General features: G+C 37.5%; 1 protein-coding gene across 2 annotated transcripts in view; it reads left to right on the top strand.

Moving 5' to 3' along the window:
- SPECC1L (sperm antigen with calponin homology and coiled-coil domains 1 like) overlaps nt 1-17,893 on the top strand; it is a 73,400-nt gene extending 55,507 nt beyond the window's left edge. For both annotated transcript variants that reach the window (XM_075770049.1, XM_075770050.1), the window contains exons 14-16: nt 7,209-7,325; nt 8,155-8,214; nt 10,284-17,893. In XM_075770049.1, coding sequence (XP_075626164.1) covers nt 7,209-7,325; nt 8,155-8,214; nt 10,284-10,373 — 267 coding nt within the window. In that variant the 3' untranslated portion in view covers nt 10,374-17,893. The remainder of the gene's footprint in view (nt 1-7,208; nt 7,326-8,154; nt 8,215-10,283) is intronic.
- Nucleotides 17,894-25,784: the final 7,891 nt, after the last annotated feature.

Below are 25,784 nucleotides of genomic sequence, written 5' to 3'. Positions count from 1 at the left end.
TGAGCATGAATGTATGTGTACCTAATGCTATGCTGTGAATGTACCTTGAAATAAAGCAATGCTTTCCTTTGTAGACAAGTAATAAGTGTAGAATAACAAAGCTAAAGATAAAGATGGTTTGGGGTGGGTTTGTGTTTTTTTTTTTTAAACTTGTTTTATATACACATGTCTCTGTCAATACTAAGCTAGATCATATTCTACTCAAAGTATTATATTGGTATTTTAAAAAAGCACAAAAAGAGGACAAGACTGTGTGTTTATGTCAGCCTGTGTTCCAGTAGTGATTCCAGGGTATGCATGCTTTCCCCGGTGCTGTCTGGTTCATTCGTCAAAGTAGTCAGACTGCCAAAACACTTCCCTCCTTGGTTTAAGCTGTCATGCTTTAGCCAAAACGTGTTGAGTTAAGGAAGAACATGCTTCCTTTTTCTGTTTGGGTTGGATTCTGATACAAGAGAAATGTCAGTTCATTAGACTTAATTATGACAAAATTTAGAATAAATTATGAAGCTGTCCATATCTCTGTAAGTGCTTCAGATGTTAATGTCTGAAGCTAGTATTGGTTTTCATTGTTGGTTTTTGGGGTTTTTTTTGAGAATAACTGCTCCTTTTATGGTTCTTTTTTGTGCCAGATCTGAAAAATAGCATGTGTTTTGTATGGAAAGAAACATTAACAATCAGTATTTAAGGGTTTTGACGGTTTATATTTGCCACTTATTGCCTTTTCAGAAGCTGGGATTGAAGAGGCAGTAGTTGGGACTGTGTTAAGTCTATTTCAGAAATAATTTTATGTTCTCACCTTCTGCCAGAAGTACTGATAGCTTCAGCTTTAATTCATGATTTGAGAATCAGTGAATCCTGATTCAATGGAGTGTGGATAGCAGTTATTTTGTAGTTTACATTTCCAATTTTTTTTCTTAATGGATATTCCTTTCTTTTGTGTGTGTATGTGTCTTTAAAAGCTTTCAAAAGCTTTTTAATAGTAATTTTCTGCCATGGGAAGAAGCTTGCCAAAGTCTGTACACTTCAACCTCAAATCTTGTTTTAATGGTTTAATATATTATAGTACAGAATCATATTAATGCTTTTGCTTTCTCAGCCCACTTATTTCATTAACTAATACAACAGAGACATAGACACATGTTTTCATTTTCTCCATGTCCTAACTAATTTATGAGCCAAACTGAGTTAGGATGTGGGAACCTCTCCTCCTTGTGCAGAGCAAGGGATGGAGGAATGGCTGCTATGCAATATGCTTCTCTGCTGAAATTGTAATGTACATAGTTCAGGGAGATTGAAGACAGCTGTGGATATGTCCGCTGCAGAGACAGTTAAAAGAACTTTGCTTTTAGTTTGTAACTATAAGTTAGAAACCATGGTTTCTGTAGTTGGGAGTTTTTGGTGTTTGTGGGGTTTTTTTAGCTGTGGAGGGTTTTTTGGGGCAGGAGGGGAAGAAAGTTGAATTACTGGGTTATAATAGTCAATATCTGTTTCTTGCTTTTTTTTTTTTTTTTTTTTTTAAAAAGATATTTTCACTCATAATAGAAGACCCTCAGTTAATTTAGGATTATTACAAAAAGCATTTTCAACATTAGCACTACACTGGTTAAAAATGCTGTAAAATTGTGAATTCTAGAAAAGTCATAGGTTGGGAGAGACCTTAGACTGATTTTATGCAGAGCCCTGTAAAGCATTCAGGAATGTTTCTAATGAGGGGGATTACTCCAGTTCTCTGGGCAAACTATTCCAATGCTTAATTGTTTCATTGTGAAGACTTTTTTTCTTATATCCAGACAGAATTTCCCTGGAAATAAATTGTGCCTATTGCATCTTGTCCTGTCTCCACGTGTCCTTGTGAAGAGAGTACCTCCATCTTTTCTGTAACTGCCTTTTAGGCATTGGAAGATTCTGATTACATCTCTTCTGAATCTTCTTTAGGTTGAATAAACCAAATTCCTTCAACCTTTCTTCATCTGACAAGTTCTCCAGCCATCTAATCATCTTGGTAACTCTCTGCTGGACTCTCTTCTTTATTCTTCAATGTCTATTTTGAACTGGGGAGACCACAGCTCTATACAGTATTCCAGGTGTAGGCTGACAAGGGCCCAGCAGAGTGTAAGAATTCCATCCCTCGATCTGCTGGCTGTACTCTTAGTGATGCAGCTTAGGATACAGTTTGCCTTCTTTACCGCAAGGATGCACTTCTGATTCATGTTCAAATCCAGTTCATTTACCCTTTAACCACTATTGTATTTCAGCCTAAGCTGATGGATTGTTTTGTTCCTATTACATTTCAACCTTGTTTCAGGAAGAATCTTCTTACTCTTTTTCTTTTTTTTTTTTTTTTTTCTTCTATGTAAGTGTGAGGGTGTACTCATTTTGTGGTGACTGCTCCTACTCTGCACTTTGCAATTTAGTAGGAGCTTGAGTCGTACTTGAAATGGTTTTTGGTTATGGATCCACCACAGTGTTCCCCTACCATCTTTTTTCCCCCCCCTCTTTATCATGGCTGTAGAATGGACTATAGAATTTGGTCTGCTTGATTATGTAAAATGTTATATTCTTATGCTCTGTCTCTAGAAAAGTCTTACAAATTTTTAACTCTGTTTTTTGATTCCTGGTTGGAAAGTGTCTTCCACAGATCTTTTTATGACAACAGTCTGTTGCTTAACTCCTTTTGTTAGAATTGCCCTTTTTTTTAACTGTCTCTCCCAGGTGACTTCATGCCCATCCTAAGTATTAAACATTAATAGACAAGGGACTGATAAATCTCCTTCTAGTTCACCTATGTCTAGAAAGGCTTATTCCTCATTTGACAATCTATCTGAAAGTATGTCCTTCAATTGCTTTAATACTTTGTGGTCTGAAATGGCTCGAAGAAAAATTCCGGATTAGATTCCAGTAGAATTCTCTTAATAGAGCCAATTACTTAATAAAAGCAGTAACAAAGAAGAAATTATGTCAGAGATTTTAGGCTGATGTTCTGTTTACCGTCAATTCTTTGAGAAATAAGAGCTTAATGCAAGATTGATTTCATTATACTGACCAAGCTTTTTCAAAAAACCACAAGTAGTTAAAAGCATTTGGGAAATAAAATTGTGCTGTATTTAAATGTGCCAGTTATGCCCTACATAAAAAATTAAATTTTCAATTTAAATGACAATCTGTCCAGTTTCTAGATTTGTTTTTTAGTGTCTGACCAATATTATACTTTTTTAGTCTGAGAGGTAATAATAATTCATAATGCTCAGAGCAATTGGAGACAGAAACCAGTCCCTTTTAATTGTTTCCTTCCGTTGTATTTAGTTCAGCTTCTCTGGATACATTAAGATTCTTGGATGATGGGTTTGTTTTCTGCTTGTTGTCTTAATAATAAAAACTGGACCCTACAGGAAGATGTAGAAAAATAGGGTATTCGAAGTTATTTTTGAGAACCAACCAAACCTGTAGGTGAACTTTTTTTAACTGACCTTTTTTCCAATGTTTATATTCAAAATTCAACATTCTACGGATGCTAGTAGAATTTAAAGTGAAATTTTTATTTTTTACAACTATAATGTTTAAGGGAAGGTGACTTTCTCTTGGTTTTGTTTCATTTACCATTTTTGGCACAACTTTATCCTGTTTTTCTTGCTCACATGTTGGGGTAAGGGAATATACTTTAAAACTACAAAAAAATGTCTCTAGATTTTGGAGGTGAGCATTCCTCCTGGTTTTTAAATCATGTGAATTCTGTCTTCCTCCTCAGTTTTCTGTACCTCTATTTTCTAGCTCATCCAGACTGTTTTGATACCTTGCAATTTCTTTGTTCATCTGTTCTGAACACACATCTTCCTTTTTCATCCACAGGGTCAAACCTCAGGTGTAGGTTCTGATGATCTCAGACACATCGCTAATTTTGATGAATGCGTTCTTGCCTGTTGATGTCCATCCCGACTGTTGCAAAGATCACTATTCCAGCTCATGGCTTTAACAATATTGCATTGTTTGCTTCTCCTTTCTCTGGGCTCTCTCATTTCCCACATAAGCTATTGTTCTTACTTTGAAGGCTGTGTACCCTTTCATCCCTCTTCCAGTACGGACATCTCATCTGTGCTTCAGTGATGCTGGTGTTCGGGCTCAAACCCTTAAATTTTCAAATAAATATTGCTGTGCTTCCTCTGAAATGTGTGGAGCAACCTGGGAGAGAAAAAAAGACATTGTAAGCTCTGTGAGACAAGGTACTATCAAATTTTATTTGTACAATGACTGACTTCAGTGGACTCTTGGTCTATGGTAAGTAGAGTATATTCTGCAATAATACCAATTCGACAGGTACTTGTTGAAACTATATCCAGCGTTAAGTCACTAGATTGGAAGCGCGTGTGTTAGAAACTGTTAATCAGATTCAGCAGTGCTTTGGCAGTCCTCCTTACTTTAATGAGGAATGTCATATCTATCCTTGTAGTCCTGAGTCTTAAAAATTGGTTAATGCTTTTCAGTAGCTTTAACTAGTATGATTTTTTTTTTTCTTAATAGTTTGGCTTGATGCATGCATGTATGTCTGAGCAGATCTGTGTTTAACTTACTTGTGACAATGCCAACATCTTCCTCCTCCCCTTCCCAGGTCACTTGGCCATCCTGGGGAAGGAGGAAGAATATTTCAGCCAAGGGGTGAAAACCAGGACTGAGTTTTTCTCCCTCAGTAGACTGTGTAGCAAAGGAAACATGGTCATTCATATGTGATTTTTATAACTAGCTTGCCACAGATAACTGTGATGAGAAAAAGCCCCTCTCCCTACCTTTATCCATCTTATTGATGCAGATGTTACAGGGTAGGGTGAAAGAACTTGTCAAAAAGTAACTTTGTAAACAGACACAAGTAGGAATTTATTTGCTTCAGCAATCTGATACTTCTTCCCTTTTTTTCATAAAATCATGGAGTCCTTTAGGTTGGAAAAGACCTTTAAGATCATCAAGTCCAACTGTTAACCTTGCACTGCCAAGAGCACCACTAAACCATGTGCATGAGCACAATGTTTACATGTCTGTTAAATACCTCCAGGGATGGTGACTCCACCACTTCCCTGAACAGCCTGTTCCAATGCTTTATAACCCTTTTGGTGAAGAAATTTTTCTTAATATCCAGTCTAAACCTGCCCTGGCACTACTTGAGGCCATTTCCTCTTGTCCCATCACTTGTTACTTGGGAGAAGAGACCAACACCCACCTTGCTACAACCTCCTTTCAGGTAGTTGTAGAGAGCAGGAAGGTCTCCTCTCAGCCTCCTTTTCTTCAGGCTAAACACCCCTAGTTCCCTCAGCTGCTCCTCACGGGACTTGTGCTCTGGACCCTTCACCAGCTTCATTGACCTTCTTTGGACACCCTCCAGCACCTCAATGTGCTTCTTGTAGTGAGGGGCCCAAAACTGAACACAGTACTCGAGGTGTGGCCTCACCAGTGCTGAGTACAGTGGGATGATCACTGACCTGGTCCTGCTGGCCACACTATTTCTGATACAAAAAGTGTTACACTGTGTGTTGCATTTGTTTGCCTAATATAAGCAACATTGAAAATTTTTTAACCTAGCATTAATTTAATCCAATTTCCTGTCTCCCTTGAGGAAAAAGGAGAGCGCGCTTCATTTTTTTTTCTTTTGCTTTTAAATTTTCCCACCCCTGTGGCTTGAGGAAGCTGTGTGAAGAACATGTTCCCACAGACTGGGGGTCTCCAACAATGACATTTCCGTTTGCAAGCAGGCAGCAGGACAACAGGCGAGGCTCAGACCACTGCCTTGGGCATTGTGAGCCCCAGCACGTACGCTTACGTCACCAGAGTCTGAACCTGCATTTGGTGGACTTTGTATAAAAAGTGCTAAAGCTGAGCAGGAAACTGAGATTTCCCTCACATTCTTCTAGAAATTGCTTTTAGTTTTGTTTTTTTCCTCTGTTGGAGGGGATTGCAGTTGTTTTGCATTTGTAATCCAAATCATTGGTTTGACAAGAAATACCACTGCTTCATTCCCAGCCTGCGTGGCACAGTAACACTGATTCCAGGTGGATTTTTCTGCATTAGAAATTACAAGTTTTAGTGTCTCATCAAAGACAGGTGATGACTATTAAATTGCTGTCACATGAAAGGTTGACTTTGTGTGATTTTGTGTTTCTGCAATTCTGTGACTGGAGGTTATAGTTCCTGCTACATTAAAATTTTCAAAAGTAAGTAGGGGAGCTGGTTAGCTTCTGCTTAAGCCCAGTTAAGTGAGTTAGATTTTGAAGCATATTTACATTTCTCCATAAAGGTCTAAAAGATAAACAGTGAGTTGTTGTTACTGGTTGTTTCTTAATTGAAGTTTAAACTGACTGCTATCCACTTAGCCCCTTTGTTGTTTGCCAACAGCCAAGTATACAGTAATTTAAAAGGCCACTGAGGTATCTTGTCCATAACTCTTCTAGACTGATCTGACTCTTTACAGTAACACATATGATCTCAGGAGATGCATTTACCAGTGCCGCTGAGTTTCCTACTGGAACTAAAAGATCAAGAGTGCAAGACTGCATTTTTCAGTTTCAGTTCCAATCCCAAAGACAATGATTCTCTGCCACTGTCAGTGTTAAATTGGTTAGAACATTTTTATTTCCAACTGAAACTCGATTTTTTTTGTGATCTTGTTCACTTAAGTTTCTGTATAGAAATGGTTTGCTTAGAAGAGAAAATACTTGTCCTCATCAGTTAGAAATTTTGTCTGGATATTAATGCAGTAGAAGCAGAAAAGTAAAATCTTACATTAACAGAGATACTACCACATGGTCTGTTTCAGGGATTTTAGGCATACATCTCTAACTCGTTTGCTTTTCTGTCTTGGTATGTACAGTTGTACCAAATCTATACTCTTATCCTCTCTAGTACAACATTTTACACCTTTGAACACACACATTTTATACTTTTTTTTTTTTGGGGGGTGGGGGGAAGCTTAATATTACCTTGAATTAATACACAAGATAACTGACTTTCTTATCACTAAATTGTTATTCTCTGCAGTAGTGGATTTTGGTTTCTTACCTCGTGTTAGGCTGTTTGCTTTCTCTGCTGATATCTTCAAAGGTATTTAAAAAAAAAAATACATAAAACCCCCACAAGTAATGGTGGATTGGTAGAACTAATACTTGCTAGATTATGATTTTAATATTGGTTTGGTTTTTGGTTTTGTTTTTTTTTTTCTTCCCTTCAAGAATATTGACATAACGAACTTCAGCAGTAGCTGGAACGATGGCTTGGCTTTCTGTGCAGTCCTCCATACTTACCTACCAGCTCATATTCCCTATCAAGAACTAAACAGCCAGGACAAGGTATGACATTAAAAATCCTATTCCTGGGACTGCGAGACTATATAGTTAATAAAGAACAATGAACAAATTTGAGTTCTAAAAACCCCAGTATAACTAGGAATCATAATTGAAACTCTTCAAACTACCTTGCTGCTATTCTTATTATAATCTTTTCATATTGTGAGACCATTGGGTTAAACGGAACTTTGGAACAGATATATGAAAAAAATAATAACAGAAGGTCATAAATTTAAATCTGAGGCATTTTATTTAACACAAACAATTGGGAAATGCTTTCAGTTTGTGTTCTGAAAGCAAGGAGTGTTTAAGCTTAAAGATTTTTAAATCCATCAGCTTTGTATCTTGACATGTTTTGTTCATCTCTCTCACTATCACAAGGATGTTGTTTCATCCTACTTTCCCATACTGATAAGTGACTGTGATACTATTCTCAAGTGATATGTATCAAATTAAAGGTAAACTAGATGATGTCAAGACTTCAGAGTAGTCTGTATGTATTCTAGTGTGCTATAGTTAATACCTACTGGTATGTTATCTGGAGATATATTATTAATGGTAATGCCTAAAAAGATATAAGAATATTTCATTAACACCTGAAGAGATTTTTATTTATTTATGCTTTTTAAAGCATGGGGAATTAATAACAATTTTCCATACATTTTTGGATGATATTAGGACATGTTCTATGGCTCTTTAAATTACTATGGTCAAATTATAGTCTCCATTTAAAGCAAAAGTAGCAGCATTACTATGAACATTCTTAACACCACTCTGTTATGTTTGAAGTAGTAGTTCCTTGGATTCTAACATGTTTTTATATCTCATGCAGAGAAGAAATTTCACTTTGGCTTTTCAGGCAGCTGAAAGTGTTGGCATAAAATCTACTCTGGTAAGTTTTAAATGAATACTGAATTAATTATGTCCCATTTATAAAAACCAAATTATTCTATTTTGTACTTTTGAAAAATTTTGATGCTTTATACGTAAAAATAGCAATAGATGAGCTCAGCTAGAGGTCATTGCCCTTATATAATTTTTAACTGAAAAACATAAAGGATATTTCTGACCTCAGTTTCTTTATTTAATAAACCCACTGTCGTTAACAACTGAAGTTTACATGTTTTTTGCATTAAATAGTGACTGAGATACAGACTTGTACTCCTCCAGCAGCTGCAACAAAGGCAACAGCATGACAGCCTAGAGCAGATAAACTCTTAAGCAATAAAAGGAAGATTCACCAAAACTAATCTCTCAATATCATAAGAAATAATAGTAAAGACAATGGATTTGTTTGAGAATAATTTGAGAAATAGTTATGTGATATGATCTTCAAGAATTCATTAATTCTCTCCCGTCTCTGACTTACTTTCAAATTATTTGGGTTTTGGGAATTCTGGAGGTACAAATCAAGCTATGTAATTTGTTCTTTTGCTCAGTGTAATATGAGAATCAAGATTTTAACTCTTAAGTTTAGACTTGTAATTTGTCATTATTGTAAATAATTGAAAGGGGTTTTTTCAATTATTGTTTATAATAAGCTTTCTTATACAAATTTTAGCTTAAAAGAATTAGTTTTCAATATTATAGTGTTTACTAGAAAAGGAAGATTTCTGAAGGTATGGAATTAGGAGTATCTGGAGCCCTTATGATTAATCACAAAAATTCATTTTTAAAAATAACACTTTCCCTGATCCTTATCAGAGCCTTAACCCCCCCCTTCCCTCCCTCAGCATTGTATTTGCTGACAGTAGCAGTGCAACTGTTGGACTTTAGTACTTAGACTTTATCAGTGATTTGAAATGTGGAAGTTTCTTACCAAGCGCTGATGTAAGAACTGGATTGTGGCAAATCAACTGCAGTAATTCTTACATAAATCAGCTTTAGTCTAAATGGTTGCTGTCTGTACTTTCTTTTTGTAATACACATACTTACAGATATTCTAAAAAGAATTAAATCTTCTAAGTGTGAATTGTATCCCTCTGAAGGATTTAGTGTCTATTTACATACCTGCATACACAGTGCATACGATGTGTATGTTTGTGGATCTGTTTCCTTGTCCATATTGCATGGGTGGAGGGTGGAAAAAAGGGTGTGAAAACTACTGTATGTGAATAGTAGTGGTAGTGTAAGGGGAAGTTACTTGTTCCCTGAATAAGAAAGTATTCAGCTACTTTCATGTGGAGCATTAAAAAAAATTTCTTTTTTTTGAGTTCTGCAGGGTCCTGGACCCAAAGCTTACAAAATAGAACTTTACAGTAAACAAAAAATATTAGAAACTGCATCACACTGTTTTCCTTTGTACGTGTCCTGAAAAGGGTAGATCAGGCTTTGTTTACCCTGCTTATTCACCGACAATCTGGTTTATTGTTACTATGAAATATGTGTGAACTGGCCTATCAATTACCCACTGATCACTTTGTCTCTTGGATATACCCAAATTGGTAGTAAACTTCCCTTTTCCTTGCCTCTTTACTCAAAAGTATGTATAAAGTAATCTAAAGTTCAGTAGTCTACTCTAAAAAGAGTTTCAATTATTTATTAATGCTTGACTCTTACCCTGATATGAATTTTGAACTTTAGCTGCAGTTAAGATCTGGGTCTTGATTCTGTGACTCACAATTCCTAGGTAGATTGCATTGACTTGCGAGACTGGTGTAGGGGTATGTGATCACAAAAGTCTTGACTGCTATAATTCTACTAAGTGGGGGACAACTCAAGTAGCACGGCATTAGACATTTCCATCTTAAGTCAACAAAATAACTATTTACAGATATACTATTCATAGCTGTTAACATTTTTGTAAGTAATACAAAGATGTATGGAAGAAAAAAGAGCTTTCTTCATCAATAAATTGTGGAAACTTTACAGATTTACCATTCCTAGGAACTTGTAAAAACACTACCACATTACTCACAATGTTATCATTCCTGACTTTGACTAATCTATTTTCTGTGACAGGACATCAATGAAATGGTGCGAACTGAGCGTCCAGACTGGCAGAATGTCATGCTGTATGTTACAGCAATTTACAAATACTTTGAAACCTGAAACCCTAATAATTCAACAGATCCATGGGATAGAACCAACATGAGCTACGAGATGGAAATCTTACTGAAATGCTAATCCCCATTTCACTGAAAACTGGTAACATTTGAGTCCCCGCAAACTTCAGTGACACTATCCTGGATTGTCTCAGATTGCTTCAGCTACTAAGCCTGGAAACAACTATTTAAAAGCAAGAACTTGTTGCCACAGTGCTTGGAATAACCCAAGTTATTAAGCTATTCAGATGAATTATGTAGCCTAAAGAGTCTGGACTACTTATGTGCTGCCTTTCCAGCCAGACTTCCTGAAGCTTTCTTTCCTAGGAGAGTGAGATGAATGGATCCTCTAGCATATAGGAGACTGAATGTACAGCTAACGCTTTGAGAAGGAAAAGGATAACATGGCATCATATTACTTGAACTTTCTGTAGCATCCTGATACCACAGAGTCTGAATATTCTACCCACAGCATATGGCACCCTGATACAGTAGAGTTCTTAATAGGAATTTAGTTACTGCCTTTACAGCTATTTTCCATCCTTTAAAATGTGCACAATATTCTAGGAAAACAAGCTTTTATTCCGTAATGACAAATTGAGTGGAAAAGTGCTCTCAATACCTCGAAAAATTTGGCACGGAAGAACTCTTCATTCTAAAGCTTCATTATAAGCCTACCTCTGTCACAGTGATGTGGCTTCCAACTTTACCTTACGGATTGTAAAGACTAGCACATACAGCTCCTGGCTTTCAGGGTATGCTGTACTTCAAGGAATCTGTCCAAACTCCCTGTGCTTCCATTGTATCAGAAATGAATCAATAATCAACCCTTGTACGGCTCGTTCTTTCCCCTCTTCCTCCTTTGCCTGTATAGCACGCACAGCTACCCCAGGCTTTACAGCAATACGAGCATACGTCATGGATTTCTGTGGTAGAATTTTGGAACTAGGATAGCATTTCCTCTGCAGAGAAGATATTTTCAATAAGATGTAGTAATGGAGTAGTTTGTCTCAAAATCCAGGTTTGCCATGTATTCTGTGGTTGGTTTTTTTTTTTCATTGATCTTGCACATCCTCATCTGACTGACAGAAGGTGAGACGTTCTCTGACAAGATCTGTGGAGGAACTGATGTAATGTGTATACACCCAGTAGTCTCGAATATTGCATGGAAATGACTCACTGTCACAAGGAAGGAATTGAGAAACTTTAGTCTGCTCAACTTCCATTTTCCTAAAATGTACCTGAATTCATGTAACGGCTCTCGGGCAAAAGAGTTCAAGTAAGTGCCTTAGCGATCATTGAATTGATACATCCTGGCACTTCAGGGCCTTGTGCAGAATGTTAATGGCTCAGAACAATTTCATATATCCATGTATCATAAGCTGTTTGTTGCAATTTTGTTTGTCAAATCAAGGGAAGACTTCACTCTATCATTGCTTCTGCCTCTTATTTTTCTGAATACTTATCAGCAGTTAAGCCACAGTAGAACATCTCTCATTAATATTAAGCAGAAGCCTACTTTAGAAGTGAGTTCTGTAACAACTGCTATTTATAAGCACATGTTCTTTCAACACAGTAACCCTCTTACAAAGAAAATGAATCTGCCATTCCTATGGTGCTCTTATGACTGTTAAGGACAGTTTGAATGTCATAGATGTTAACCCAGTGAATGCAACTGTGCTTGGCATCTGTGAAACTTCATCATGGTATAAAAGCACAGAATTAACTCAAAATTATTGCCAAATCCAAAAACCTATCATCTGAAGAACATAGCCCTTGTGAAGAGTGATAATTCAGCATGTCTCTAGCAGCTAGCATTATATAAAAATATGCACTTACACTGATATGTGCCTGTGAGAATTACAAAAATTTGCAGAATAGCTACTTAATCTGTGCTGAGGGCCTCTGGAGAAGTTTTCAGAGCAGCAGTGTCTCATACATTCTTACTGTTCTTTGGAACCCTGAAAGTAGCTAGATACCCTCAGATTATTCATTGATGCATTTGAAGAGTCAACGTAATCTAAAGACCATTGTTGCAAGAGAGGCTTCAAGTAAAAAAAATCTTCATTAACAGATTTTAATAAAAGTCTGAAATACAATTTCCTCTCCTGTATATTTCTTCAAATACATTGCAATAAGAATAGTCCTGTTGGAAATACACATTATTGCTGTCTCACCTTCCATCTCTTACTACTAAATTCCAGTTTTTGCCAATTTGTGTTAAAAAAAAAAAACAACCCTTCTATTCATCCTCTGAACAAACATCCATATCTATGATTGTCTTATTCATTGCCTTAGATTTTAAGAAAATATTTTTCTAATGAGAAGGATAGCACTTCTTGGTCTAAATTCACTCATGACCTGTTTTGTTAAGGTAATTTGAGCTTTAAGCTTTTTTTCTGTCATGCAGTCAACTTCATTTACCTGGAACGTTGTATTAGTCCTTAACTGAAATAACACTAATAGTATAACCAGTTGTACAAGGGGAAATCACATTTTCCAGATACTTTCTGTTAAAAAGATGAGCTGTTAGCCTTCAGAGAGAGAGAGAGAGAGAAAAGTTATTAGTGATTAAAAAATGATCTTGTTTTGAACTTCAGAGCTCTGTAAACTACTTCTTGCTGTGATCTGTCTGATAAACCTCTGCTGAATTCATATCTGTAAAGGAGTATCGGCCCTCATGAAAAGTTGTGGGGTTTTTTTATAATGATATATCTGAGCCTTTACATATAAGATGCTGCACAGCTGTCCAAGTGGAAGTAATGAAGCAACAGAAGATCTAAAACAAGCATAATGTCCTGCTGCACTCTACAGTGAGTTTTTTTCTGAAGGTTCAAACAGCATTACGTTTTTCAAGAAGAATAGCTGTAGCCTTTCTGAACGTGGATGATACTCTTCCATTTGGTTCCTACTCATAGTTAATCCCGAAACAGCCTGGTTTTTCATACATACGAAGTGGAAGTTTATGCTGATTTACTTTCCTTCTTTTTAATCCAGAAAATATTTCTGAATGTACTAAAAAAAGGACAAATATTTTATCATCAATTTATATTATTGCGTTTTAATATGTGCCTTGCAAATGCCTGTGCTGTAGTATATCAGGGTTACTCGTTGCCAGCTGTAAGGGTGGGGTGGGCAACAAAATGGAGCTGTGGAACATATTGATCCCGATACAGCTGTATCATCTTCTGGATCCCGTGTACAGAAACACTTCCAGGTCAGTTTAGAGCCAGATGTGTATTTGGTATGGCTAGTTGTCATCCTCATGCAAGGTACTGAATGAACATTTGTGGGGGTTTATCTACCAAAAAAAGAGAAAAAAAAATTAATTTTGGTTATTCAGGAAAACTTTGTCAGAGAAGTTTTGATATGGAGTATCTAACAATAACAGAACTGAGATGACTTCAGAATGGCTTACACTTGATTTGGTTTTCATTTGGTTTTGTTTGATTTGGTTGTCTTGTATGTTTAAATAGAAACACTAATTTAGTATCTCTGGTATGAATCTTAGTGTCCCTCACAAAGATCTCCTACTCTCATGCTTCTGAAAAATTGTGAGTGAAATTTTCCCTTTTAAATTTGTGTTTGTGGATAGGTTATCCAGAATACAGTATTTAAGTACAGCATATTCTGATGTAAAAGTAATTTTTTGTCTCTTTTGCGTAAAATATATTCATCAAGTTATATGTAGCATTTCTGATAATTTTGTGCCTCTGGTTTTGTAAAATATTTTCTCTGCTTGTGCTTTTCTGTAAAGTCCATCATCATGCTTTAGGGACCCCTTAATTTGCCAGAGTTAAATGAACTCGGCTTTGACGTATTGGTGTAAACTCACGCTAGTACCGCTGGCAGCAGTCATACTGTGGTTTTACATGCATAAGGAGAAATAAATTTGTCCTTTGCTCTAATGATGCAGTACAGTGGTTGAAACTGCTGAGGATCTGCCTTAAGAATTTTGTAGCTGTGACAAAAAATTCTCATTGGCATCTCATTTCTGTTAATAATCTCAATGTTAAGTTCTTATCTATTTCCTCAGTTCCCTGATTGAACGCTTCAGACATTTGGATTCTCTCGCGTCTTTTGCACCACCAAAAAATTACTGTTACTCAGTTCTCTCTATTTCTGTATGGTTTTGGCCCAGGGTACACATTTTATTATAGCCTACTTTTAAAAATAGATCATTTGGGAAGTTGGAGATATAGAGAACTTCTGGGTGTTTTTCTTACTTTGTGTTCTGCTTGTGTCTGGTTTGGGAATGCTGTCTAGTGATACATGACAGTATCTTCCAAAGCTGCCCCCCCCCAGATGGCTGGTGTGAAGCTATGCATAGGCTAAAGTTAAGCCTTTGAAGGTGCAGTCATGTGATGCATGTGGTGACTTAACTTCTTACTTGGCTCTTACAACTAATACAGCCACAACTTAACTGCAGGCTGCATCGAGCAGGAGCTATTAAGGGGCAGAATTCTTCTGGGAAGGAATCCAGTTGTACACCTTTACTATTTTTTGCCTATTGTAAGTAATAATCTTGCTGAGGTGGCCTAAGAAAGAGGATTTTAAAATAGTAGGGTTCATGTACAGACTGATTTAACAATGTAGTTAGTTTTTGGTCCTTCCCTTGACTTGGTAAATATTTATTGCTTTTATTTTTATGTTCTGCCAAGCTCTATTTCTGCAATTCCTTTCTTTAAGCTAGCATTAGTATATGAATACTCAGTAATATTAACCAGTTTGAGAAATTATTTGATGAAAAGTGGCAGCCATCATCCACGAGTTCTGGACATGCCACCATGCTTTCCCAGGTTAGTGTGTGTTGATTGGCAAAATGTGTTAGAGCTGCTTAACTCTCCCATGGCTTCCTTATCTCCCGTATTGCCTACATCACTCCAGGGCATCCAGCAGGTCTTCTTGCCCCCAAGTTATTAACTCCTTAAATGAGTTAAGGGTTTATAGACATCTCAATATATTCAATTGTCCCTGTTTAGAAAGGAATCTCTAATAGTGTTTCTGCTTTCAAAGGAGAGTGGCTGGATGGCTTTAAAATTACTGTCTGGCTTGCTGAGCATTCCCAGTCCTTCATTCATCTAAGTTTTTCTGTTGTATTCTCTATGATTTCAGTATCAGTGTTGTAGTACGCTTTGTAATTGTCAAAGCCAAGATGTGAAGCATCTGCAATATGTAGCAAGTGTGCTTTTGATAATTAATGCTAAATAACTTAAAAGATCAAAGTTCATACAGTTCTGATTTCTGTTAGAGTGTTGATACGAGTGTCTTTTTTTTTCCTTATATATTTGGGCTTGCCAGTTTTTGGGATGCAACACTCTTGAACTCAGTTTGACAAGGCCACTATCCTAGCCTCCCTAAATTAATTCATTCTGCAATAACAGGATTATTTCCTCACACTGAAACTTGAGTAAAACCTATGAATACCAGATGACTTCCTAACAACTGACATTTATCTTTTACTTGGAATATATCTTACCCTTAGGCCACTGTCTGCCACAGAGTTGCACGTAAAGTTCCCATCAGTTCCAGCAGGACTTGTGGATGCAAAACGGTAGGGTAAACTTTTGGCAGAATATTTACAGCAGCCTGATGCGATTAAGCTGGCTTCATTTTAATCCCCGATTTTTCAGGGGGTTTCAGTTAAGCCAAAATGACTTACTCAAAGCTGAAATGTGGCACATTTGTTCTCCACTGGGAAGTATGCTTCTGTTTAATAATATTTTTATGAGATTGTATTTATGGAAACTGAAAGAAAAATGTCATGAAGCTAGTTTTGTTGCACTTTTGTAAGGCTTTTGTATTTTGCATAGTGTTCTAGAATACGAAGTTGTTGGGGAAGTCAAAGCTTAAAACTTACTGTGCCCCAGCATAGGAACGTATCGTGTGCATTTTCATTCTAGTGTTATATGTATTATTTTAATGGCATGTAACCTGTGTATTTATATGATAGTTAGGAAGCCCAGTGGACATTTCCTGCTGCAGAGGAGCCATTGGCAGTCCTGGTTCCACAGTTTGTGAACTGACCTGTTTTGACAGTAGACTGCATTTGCGATAATGGAATAGTCAGTTTTTGTTTCTGAACTCTATTTCAACAAATGGGGAGAAAGAGGCTCTTCTTTTTTTGTGTTCTGTTGTTGAAATTTCTCTGGAGGCTTCTACTAGTTTCCAGTTATTGCATATGTTCAATCAGGATAATTACTTGGGAATCAGTTCAGTAAAGAGGGCACAAGTACACATAACATACTCAAGTAATTAATCCTTGTAACTTACAACATTTCAGTTTGTTAGAAACTTTTGGGTTTGCATATATTGTAAGGTCAATTTAACTATTTTTAAGTAGCACTTTTATACATATCTGAAGGGTTTTTTTGAACAGAAATGTTTTTTCTGTATGTTATCTAATGGCAAGAAAGTATAACACTACTAAACAAAGCATAGGCTAGTTTGCCTCCAGACTGTAAGTTCACTTTAGGTCAGTAATGATCAAGAGTTGTCCATTGTGTATGGAATAAATCAGTGATCCCATTTAATATTGGACAACTCTCCAGATCAAAGTCAGAAGGGCATTAATTGGTACCCTGCCACTCCTGGATGAGGGTACTTTCAGTTCAGGTGTGAGGCAGAATTAACAGAACAGTGTGATGAATTTTGGACTTCATGAAAGAACAGAATTTTATTGATGTCTCAGTCTAACTTCACAGCACCATTGCATAAGGACTAACCTTGTTTGAGATGACACCGCAGCCAGTACTAATATCTCCTAAATAGCTAATTTAAAGCTCATTTTTATGGCCTTTAAAGATGATGTGAAAAACAGTGATTCTTAAAAGCTCTTCTCATCCATCCAGCTTTTCTGATTTGTATTAGTTTTGTACTCCCTTGAAACACCACTGTTAGGCTGACCTAACAGTAAATGTGTGGGTTTAGTAATGTTCTAGACAACATGCATTTTTCTCTTCTTGCAGAACCCTTTCAAATGGTTCACACGTGTTACCATATATAGACATTTTATATAGAGAGAGGTTTTACATAAATACATATATGTACATATATGTTTACACACACGTATATGTGTGTATACATATATGTACATATGCAAATTCTTAATAAAACTGAACGTGTTTCAAGAAGTACTTGCGTCTTGAATACTTAGGGTGGTGTATTAGTGTATACATTTAAAAGGTAAGCAGGAAAAAACCCATTTTGTTTGCTTCTGGTTAGAGCTGAGAAATACAGGTTTGAGAAAAAAAATGGAAGTATGTTCAAATTGTATTTCACCCTGTTTCTGGTTTGAAAGGCACAAGCTGTTAATCATTGGAACTTAAAAGGTCAGCAAGCATATTTTAAGCTAAACCTTTTGGAGGACCAATATGCTTTTAGTTTGCAAGGACCACTAAAGATCTGGGCATTTACTTTCTCCATAATGTATTCTGTATGAGTATTTAGTATGTATGCCTTCAATTTTCCAATGTTGCCATGTTTTCTTCTTAATTATTCATGAAATAAAGATTGAAAATAGTAAAATGTGTGTCTGTGTTTTCTTGAGTGAAGCCTCTACAAAAGGGAATATTTTAATGCTATTTCTGCCACCATGGGTTTTCAGGAGTAAATGTTACAGGAAGTAGTTTGTGGAGGTTTATACGCTATGGATGAGAAGTGCATGTGAATGATTTGTATGCACATAACCTCATGACTTTTTGGAAGTCATGTCTCTTTTGGTATACCAGCATACTTTACGGTATCTACCCCCCAAAGGGTTTTACATTATGAGATGGTGAATACCCTAGATAACAGGTATGTGTTTAAGGCACCTGCTTAGCTTGTATTGTCCTAGTCTTGAATATGAGTAACAGAGAAGGAAATTGCAAAGAATATATTCAATTTAGGCAACTTCTGTAATACATTGCAAGATTAGAATTATTTAAATGTTTTTTAACCCAACCCAAGTAACGCAATGCATGTGTGTGTGCTCGCTCACTCCCTCCCTCTCTAAAAGAATTACACCGGAGGGGATTGGGTACTTAATCTCTAGAACAGTACAGAGTATTTAAAGCAGATGCCTAAAAATAAGATTTTCAGGTGAAAATAAAGACTAGAACACCTTAAATCTTATTTGGTCTCAATCATTCTGGATGGTAACTGTTTTCAAGTGCTGGTTTAGAGCTTTAATTTCAAGTGCTCTGGAATAAATTGGATCCAGAGGGTTTGGATTGAGCTCCTATTTATTTCAAATGTCATTCTTAAATGCACTGACTAATATAGGTATTTTAATTCTGCCTATTTCTTACATAATTTTTTTGAGATCTTATGTGGTGTTTTCTGACTGTTCAGCAGTCCAGAAAAGTCCTTGTCTCAGTAATGTTATTCTGCAAGAAAATGTCTCGCTTCTTGAGGTGAAATATTCTCCCTGAATTAGAGGGGTTTAACAAAACTCTTCATAGTTCTTAAAATGGGTTTATGTCCTGGTTTTAAGAATGGATCTTCAGTTTTTGTACTTCTTTTAAAAACAAATGTTTTAAGCGTAGTGTAGTAAACTCATGTCAGAAAAAAGATGTTTTTCTTTTCTGTAGCAAGTGCATGCCAGCATTGTAGAGGTGACTTGTACACCACCTGCAACTGCCAAATCTGAAGGTCAAGCCAGAAGCAGCAAGCCGGACGCAGGCCAGGCCTGAGGTACGCTAAACCAGTACTGCCTGTGCAGTCTGTAGAGCTGCATTTTCTTTCCTATATCCACTGAAATAGTATTTCCTAACCCAATTTTTTTTCATGGATTGTCTTCCAAGCTGTCACTAGAGAATTTTGTTTAAAATGTGAAGCTAGCTCCATAAGTTTGGTTTAAGTTGAATATAATAAAATCAGTTAAATAACTTTGAAGGTCTTACTGTAATGAAAAACTGCAGCTGTATGGAATAGTAAAATAAAAACCTCAGAAGTAACAGCAATATAATATTCCACTGTATTAATGACAAAAGCTTATATTGGAGTTATGGTTGTTCTGCAGTTAAATTCTGTGTAGGAACTAGGTTAGCACTACAGAACTTTCAGCTAAAATTCTTATCAAAAAGGATTTCACAATTGCTTTGATCGACGGAAGAGACTTGGATTATATCATGTATATTGCCAAGAGCTATGTGTAATTCCACAAAGTGCATAGACGAGGCATTCGTGAAGATGGAAGTTTTTCCCACACAAAATTCTTTTAAAACAGAGACACTAACTTACCATAAAAAGTTAACTCCCTTCTCCAGATGGGAAGTTATTAATAGCCAGCAGGCACTGCTAATACTTAAAAAAAAAAAAAAAAACCAAAAACCAACAAACAAAACCAAACCAACACCACAAAAAACTGCTGAATTCTGTGCCTTTCATATTGTTCACCCTTTCTTAGCTCCCTCAGTGTTTTGTCTAGGGGAAGTCTTTTCAGCGCTATCTTTCCTTGGGCCCAGCATTTGTGGTCTTCTGGTTTCTTAAACAGATATGGGGTTTTTTTTCATCCTCAAGACTAAAGGTTGAGTGAGGTACAGATTTCTTCTTTGAATTGCTCAAAAAGTAGTGATGGTATTGTGAAAGCTCCAATACCTTCCGTATGAATTACTGCTTGATGCTGCAACCCAACACCTTGAATGGAAAAGTGAACTAATTAGTGTCTCTATTCCTGGCAGCTCAAGATTAGAAGATCTTTTATGTTTAATTAAATGGGTTTTATTGGCTTCACTTGTGTAAGAAAAGTTGCTTTTAAACTTCTCCCATGTGTCTTTGGAAAAATTTTTGTCTATGAATTTTTAAAAAAAAAGAAAAGTAGGTAAGGGACTGATGCCATCAATCCTAAGTTAAGGTTTTTACTAGTCTTTGTGTCTACCATTGCTCTCTGTATCACCATGGTTTCACTGAACTCTTTTTGTTGAACTGAATTCCTGTATATGAAATGCCCTGTTTGAAAAATATGATGTTGACTTTTCTTAGATGTTCTTTGCCCTTCAGGATTTTCAGTTCTTTGGAACCTCCTTAATCTCATTATGAAAATAGCATTTAACACAGTAGTGTCTTATCACAGAATTTTTACTGCTAGACATTTGCATTGATTATATAGTATGAGGAAACATTTGTGTTTCTCTCCAGTGCAGTGCATAGCTCACTCCCTTGTTTATGCTCCTTTTTCTTAAACCATTTTAGGCTCTTTCCTTATGCCAGAAGCCTACAAGTTAAGCTCTTAAAAATGAAAGAAACTTGAGGAGACATAACAGTCTGGAGACAACTTCACTGAGCTGTTGACAATATCATATTTTTCAAAAATAAATATCCCACAGAGCCCCGCAATGCCAGCGTGTTAACGCTGTGTGTCTCTGTGGGTCGTGTTCGGAGTCCATCAACTGCAATGGAGTAAAGCCCAGGGTAAAGCCTGCGGTGCACGTAACCAGTGCTGTCTCTTGAAAAAGAAAATCACAACATTGGAGGATATGATCCTGAGGGGTGCTAAGCATCAGCAGTTTTACAGTTGAGGAGCTGTCAGGCGTTCAGTCCTTCCAAAAAATCTTTCCCGAAAATGGCTGGTCTAACAATAACATAGCTGGACTGTGGTCTCCACGGAGAAGAAATGTAAAGGGAAGACATGCCGCAGTTTTCCTCTTGGCCAGAGGTACCAACATTATACAGACATTGGAACAGGGTGCTAAAACGCTAACTTAACTTTATAAACCTATGGAGTTCCATTGTTTTGCACCACTGTTTCCAGCACACACGTGTTCCTTGGCAGGGAGTGGTGGGGAGCAGGGTCAGTAGCTACTTGTCTCCAGTTTGTGTTGTGACAGGAGCTTGGGTATACACAATGTGGATTTTGTCAAGTTAAATAAGGGTTGCCCTCTCATTGCTCCTTAGAATAAAATGAGAATAGTGTAAGTGCGGAAGAATCATCTGACTTCTGCTGGGCCTTGCAACTCCAACAGCTCCTTTATTGTATAAAGGTAACTTCTATATATTGCTGTTATAGAAAATAAATCACTGTTGCTCTGCAGCTCCCACATGATGATTCATGCTACCAGTTTTTCTTCTATTAATAGTCCACAAAGAGTGCTTAAATTTAGATTGAACTCCATCTCATAGTCTGTCATGCTGAATAGCATTTAGAGAAACGAAGCCGCAGTGTGTTTGGGCAGTGCCTTGTACGGAGACTAGTCCACCTCTTAACATGCAATGACCGAAAATCCTTCTTTTGTTCCTGCCCTAAGTGCAAATGGCAGGATTTAAACGGTGTTGTGGATATGGGTTTGCATTTCCCTGTAAGCACAAATCCTGCCTTGACTATAGCTTGTTTTCCTTAAAAGTTGAACACTTTGTGACAAGGCTTTGACACAGAGGAGTCTCCGTGGTTAAACTGTTAGCAGTGGGCATTTCCAGCAAAATTTTGCACGTATAACTTTGTTAAAGGACACTCTTCAGAAAATCTAGCTGCTTTTTCCCCCCACAATGTTGATTTTAAAGTTGCTAACAAATATTTAATGTTGAACAATGTGAGAGAAATAATTGCATCTATATATGTATGTACACATATAGATTTTTATTTTTTTATATATCTGTAATGTTGTAGGATTTGCTAGTGGTTCCAAAGGACCTCAAGTAAACCAGCCTCCATCCCTTCTCTTAGACTAACACAAGTGCCTTTCATTGCTTTGAGGTGATTCAGGCAATATTTGTGGGAATGGGATGATGTACATGTCCGAACACATCATTTTCCTGTTTAACAACATTGCATGTGTGTCCTAAAGGAATAATACTCGGTTTGATGCTTCTTTGCAAAACATGCATCCCTTAAATTTTGCATATGTCAGACAATTCATTCTGGTTAGAAAGAAAAGTTTCATGACAAAGAAGAGCTCCAAAACTGGTAAAGAGTAATCTATTTCTTAAAAACATAAATATTTTTTTCTATTTAAAAAAAAAAAATAATTCTTCTAGATTCTGTTCTAGACAAACTGATGATCATTTTCAGTCCTTCACACGGAAGCCTCAATACATAGGTATGATTTTCCTGCTATCTTGCAGCTTACCAGGGTGGCAGGCTGGTTGTGGTTACAGTCATTATATATGAGTCTGTTTTGTGTTTACAGTGGCATCACTGACGTGACTGTCGCTTGTGCAGTATCAGCAAAGAGAAGGGTGAGCTTCATGGTAGGTCTCAAGTGTGAAGTTTTTATTTACTTTGCTCTCATCTGTTTGAAGGAAGCATTTCAAGGTTTATTCTACACGGTCTTTCTACGGTTTACTACTTGAGCTCAGTTGCTAAGTCTGAAAAGTGCAGATAGTCTCATCTCACTGCTTTTCAGCTGCCCAAAATTCAGGAGTTTGGCTTGTTCAATTAGCATACAGTATGTTACTGCAACTCTGCTTTTCAGGAATGAAAAAGCCCTTTTTGGCTGTACACAGGAGAATCAGATAACCTAATTTCTTTCATTTAAGTACTGGACTTCCCTCAGCTCACAGCCTGAGCCAGCAGCAGGCTCTAGGCGAGTGGCAGTGCCTTCCCCAGGGCTGCTGAGGCTGCTGGAAGCTGGTTTGTTTCCAGGTAGTTTCAGCCTATCTCTTCGTGTAGTCCCTTCTCAAAGTGTACCTGGCCACAGCAGTCACAGTAATGCAGGGGTTTTTCCCTCATGAGTGACTAAGAAGGGAAAGGAAGTTAGCACTCTCGTACTGCTGCCCCTCTGTATATTATAAAAACAAAGAAAATTTTAAAAAGCTGATTGTATTCCTTACTGTCAATTTACTGTCATTGTTGGCCACTGGTAAGGGAGGGGCATAAGCAGAAATATCTACAGGTATCTACACATTGAATATGCACAAGAAGAAATATGATCTGAAGTGCAGTTCTGATACTTGACAGGGACAATAGCATAAAAATAATAGAAACCAAATTAATTTTTTAATTCAAAAGAAAGGCAACCGATCTATTCAGATCTTACTGTAGTAATGAAAGCTATCCTATCCAATTGCTAAATAGGACATAAAACAGCAGCTGCTGCTGATAAACACATTTACTTGTGCTGAAGTGAGAAATGAGCACGTGAAAGTAATAGAACTGGCTCAGTTGCTCTGTGAGGTGTTAATACTGATTTGTAACTTGAAACACTACAGAATTACCAACTGCACAGAAAAATCAGTAGGTGACAATGGGGACACAATACGCCATCCAGACTGGAATGGTCAGTGAGGGAAGGAATCAGTGATTTGGTGGTTTTAGTAGTGGTATCAGAATGCTTTTGTGGGGAAAAAAGTAATTTCTAAGAAACATTAGAAGCTTGTCAGGGTGCCAGTTATTAGCCAGCCCTGTGAAAGCACTTGGACGTTTGCTTTGGATCTTCTGTGGCTTGCTGATTTAAAAAAAATAAATGATAAAATCAATACAGTCTACATCAAATAATCTTAAAACTGATTAGCTGCAAAAATCAAAGAAGAGTTTTCAAACTGGGAAAAGAAACATCCAATGAAGCGTTTCTGGGGTCCTTCAAAGATATGTTCAACAACATCTGTGACTAAGGACACTTGTAAGATGATGTGTTGAGGATAGGACTGTTGGAAGAAACCAGCCTGACAGCTTAAGAAAGGGAGCTGACTGCAACAACTTTGTTTTGAATGTATTCAGGAAAAAAAATCTCATTTAGAAACTGCATCCCTGCTCCTTGAAAGGATTTTGATTCCCAGCTTTCATTGATTTCATTGGGAGAGAGTCATTTGGATGTCTCTGAGGATCTGGGCCAAAGATGAGAGGCAGCCTCTACAATATAGGAAACCCTACCGTGGAAAGGAGCAATGCTGAACAGAGACAGCAGATGCTGGCAGACAGATAATTGCTACAGCACGATGCCCCTCAAGTTCAAATACAATTGTACAGCCTAAAATTTTGTGGAGTATCGGCTAGGAGCAGGAAAATACTACCTCTTGTACAGGGCAAAAGTGAAACCATTATGTGAACAGTGCCCAATTCTAGTGTCAGCATTTTTCAAAAAGCTCTGGCAAACTTCATGTAGGCAGACAGTGTTTCTAAATTTATCAATATTGCCACATGTTTTGATGAAGCATCTAAATGTCTCATAGTCTCCCATTTTTGCTTTTTCTCTTGACTTGGCTAGTCAATATCTGCGGTCCTTCAAATCATTGCGTGTTAGTGTGTGGTAGATTACTCCAGCCTTTTCTGTAACTTCCTGGGAAAATGACCTTTTTTTTTTTTTCTTTCTCCTCTCTCCCCACAGGATTCCCATTGTGTTTCGAGCAGTGCTCTGCTCTCCACTCTGCTCTGTAATTCATAGCTGTGTGGCTGAGGCAGCCCATGTACCAGCCTGCCATCCCATCTCGGGTAAGAGCGGAGGGGAGGACACCACAGGTGCCAGATGCTGCTGCCAGTGCTAAATTTTTAATGCTTAGATGCTCATAGGTTTTGAGGTTGGTGCTGGAGTGGCTGGTGCCAATTCTGCTACTTTTTTTCCTGCTGTCTTGATACACCAAAAAAACCCCTTAAAGCATTGTTCATGCTCTTGCTGCCAGAGAAGGCTGGGAAAGCCAGTTGCCTGTGGGTCAAAGCAACGTGCATACACTTCTGGCAGATGTGACGAGAGCAAAGCATCTCTGGGGTTGGGAATCCTGAAACTTTTGATGCATGGCACAACCATCGGGCTAGCTGTCATTAAATGAATCATTTTTTCGTAGGCTGGGGTCTGCCATGGGGTTGATGGGAAGTGTGGAGTCACACTGGTGGTTTTTTGCTGTTTGTAATGTCCAGTAAGAACGTGTAGATAAAGTACTTGCTAAGATGTAAAGTTGAAAAATAGAAATAAAATAAAAAAAAAACCAACTTAGAAGACATCCACATAGAGCAGGGAGTTCAAATTCTTGAGAGGTTCTCTCCCCGCTTCAGAATTGCTGTGACATGAGTCATGGCTGTTCCCCAAGTCTGTTCCTGTGGAGGAACAGGAGATGGCTGGGGACATGGGCAGCCCCAAGGGGCATGCCACGGCGGGCCTGACTCTGGGCAGGAAATGCATGTGCGCACACTGGTGGGATCCACAAAGACCTACTCAGTGGGAAACGTGAAACTTCTGTAAAGTGTTTAATATCTTTACTGAGAACTCTTAAACACTTCCAGAGTAGTAATACACAGGGTTTCCTTTCTGGTGGTGGTAATGACAGCTAAGCAGAGAAGAGAAGAAACCGTAAGTTTCTTTCTGCTTCTGCAGCCTTTCGGGGTATCTCTGCACAGCACTGCACTGTGCCACTGGGTATAGCTGTAGGCTTAAACTTGCTGGGAGGGTTTTCCAGCCTGGAAAGAAGTAGATGCTTAAAACAATGTTTGGAGAAAGCCCTCCTTCCCTTTCCTACTTTCATTGTATGCAGATCGAGCCCAGTAAAAGCCCGTTTCTGTCACTTGCAG

Source organism: Balearica regulorum, chromosome 17 (assembly GCF_011004875.1).
Source record: "Balearica regulorum gibbericeps isolate bBalReg1 chromosome 17, bBalReg1.pri, whole genome shotgun sequence".
Lineage (NCBI taxonomy): Eukaryota > Metazoa > Chordata > Aves > Gruiformes > Gruidae > Balearica > Balearica regulorum.
The sequence above is the reverse complement of the archived record's forward strand: the minus strand, read 5'-3'. Positions and strand labels throughout refer to the sequence as shown.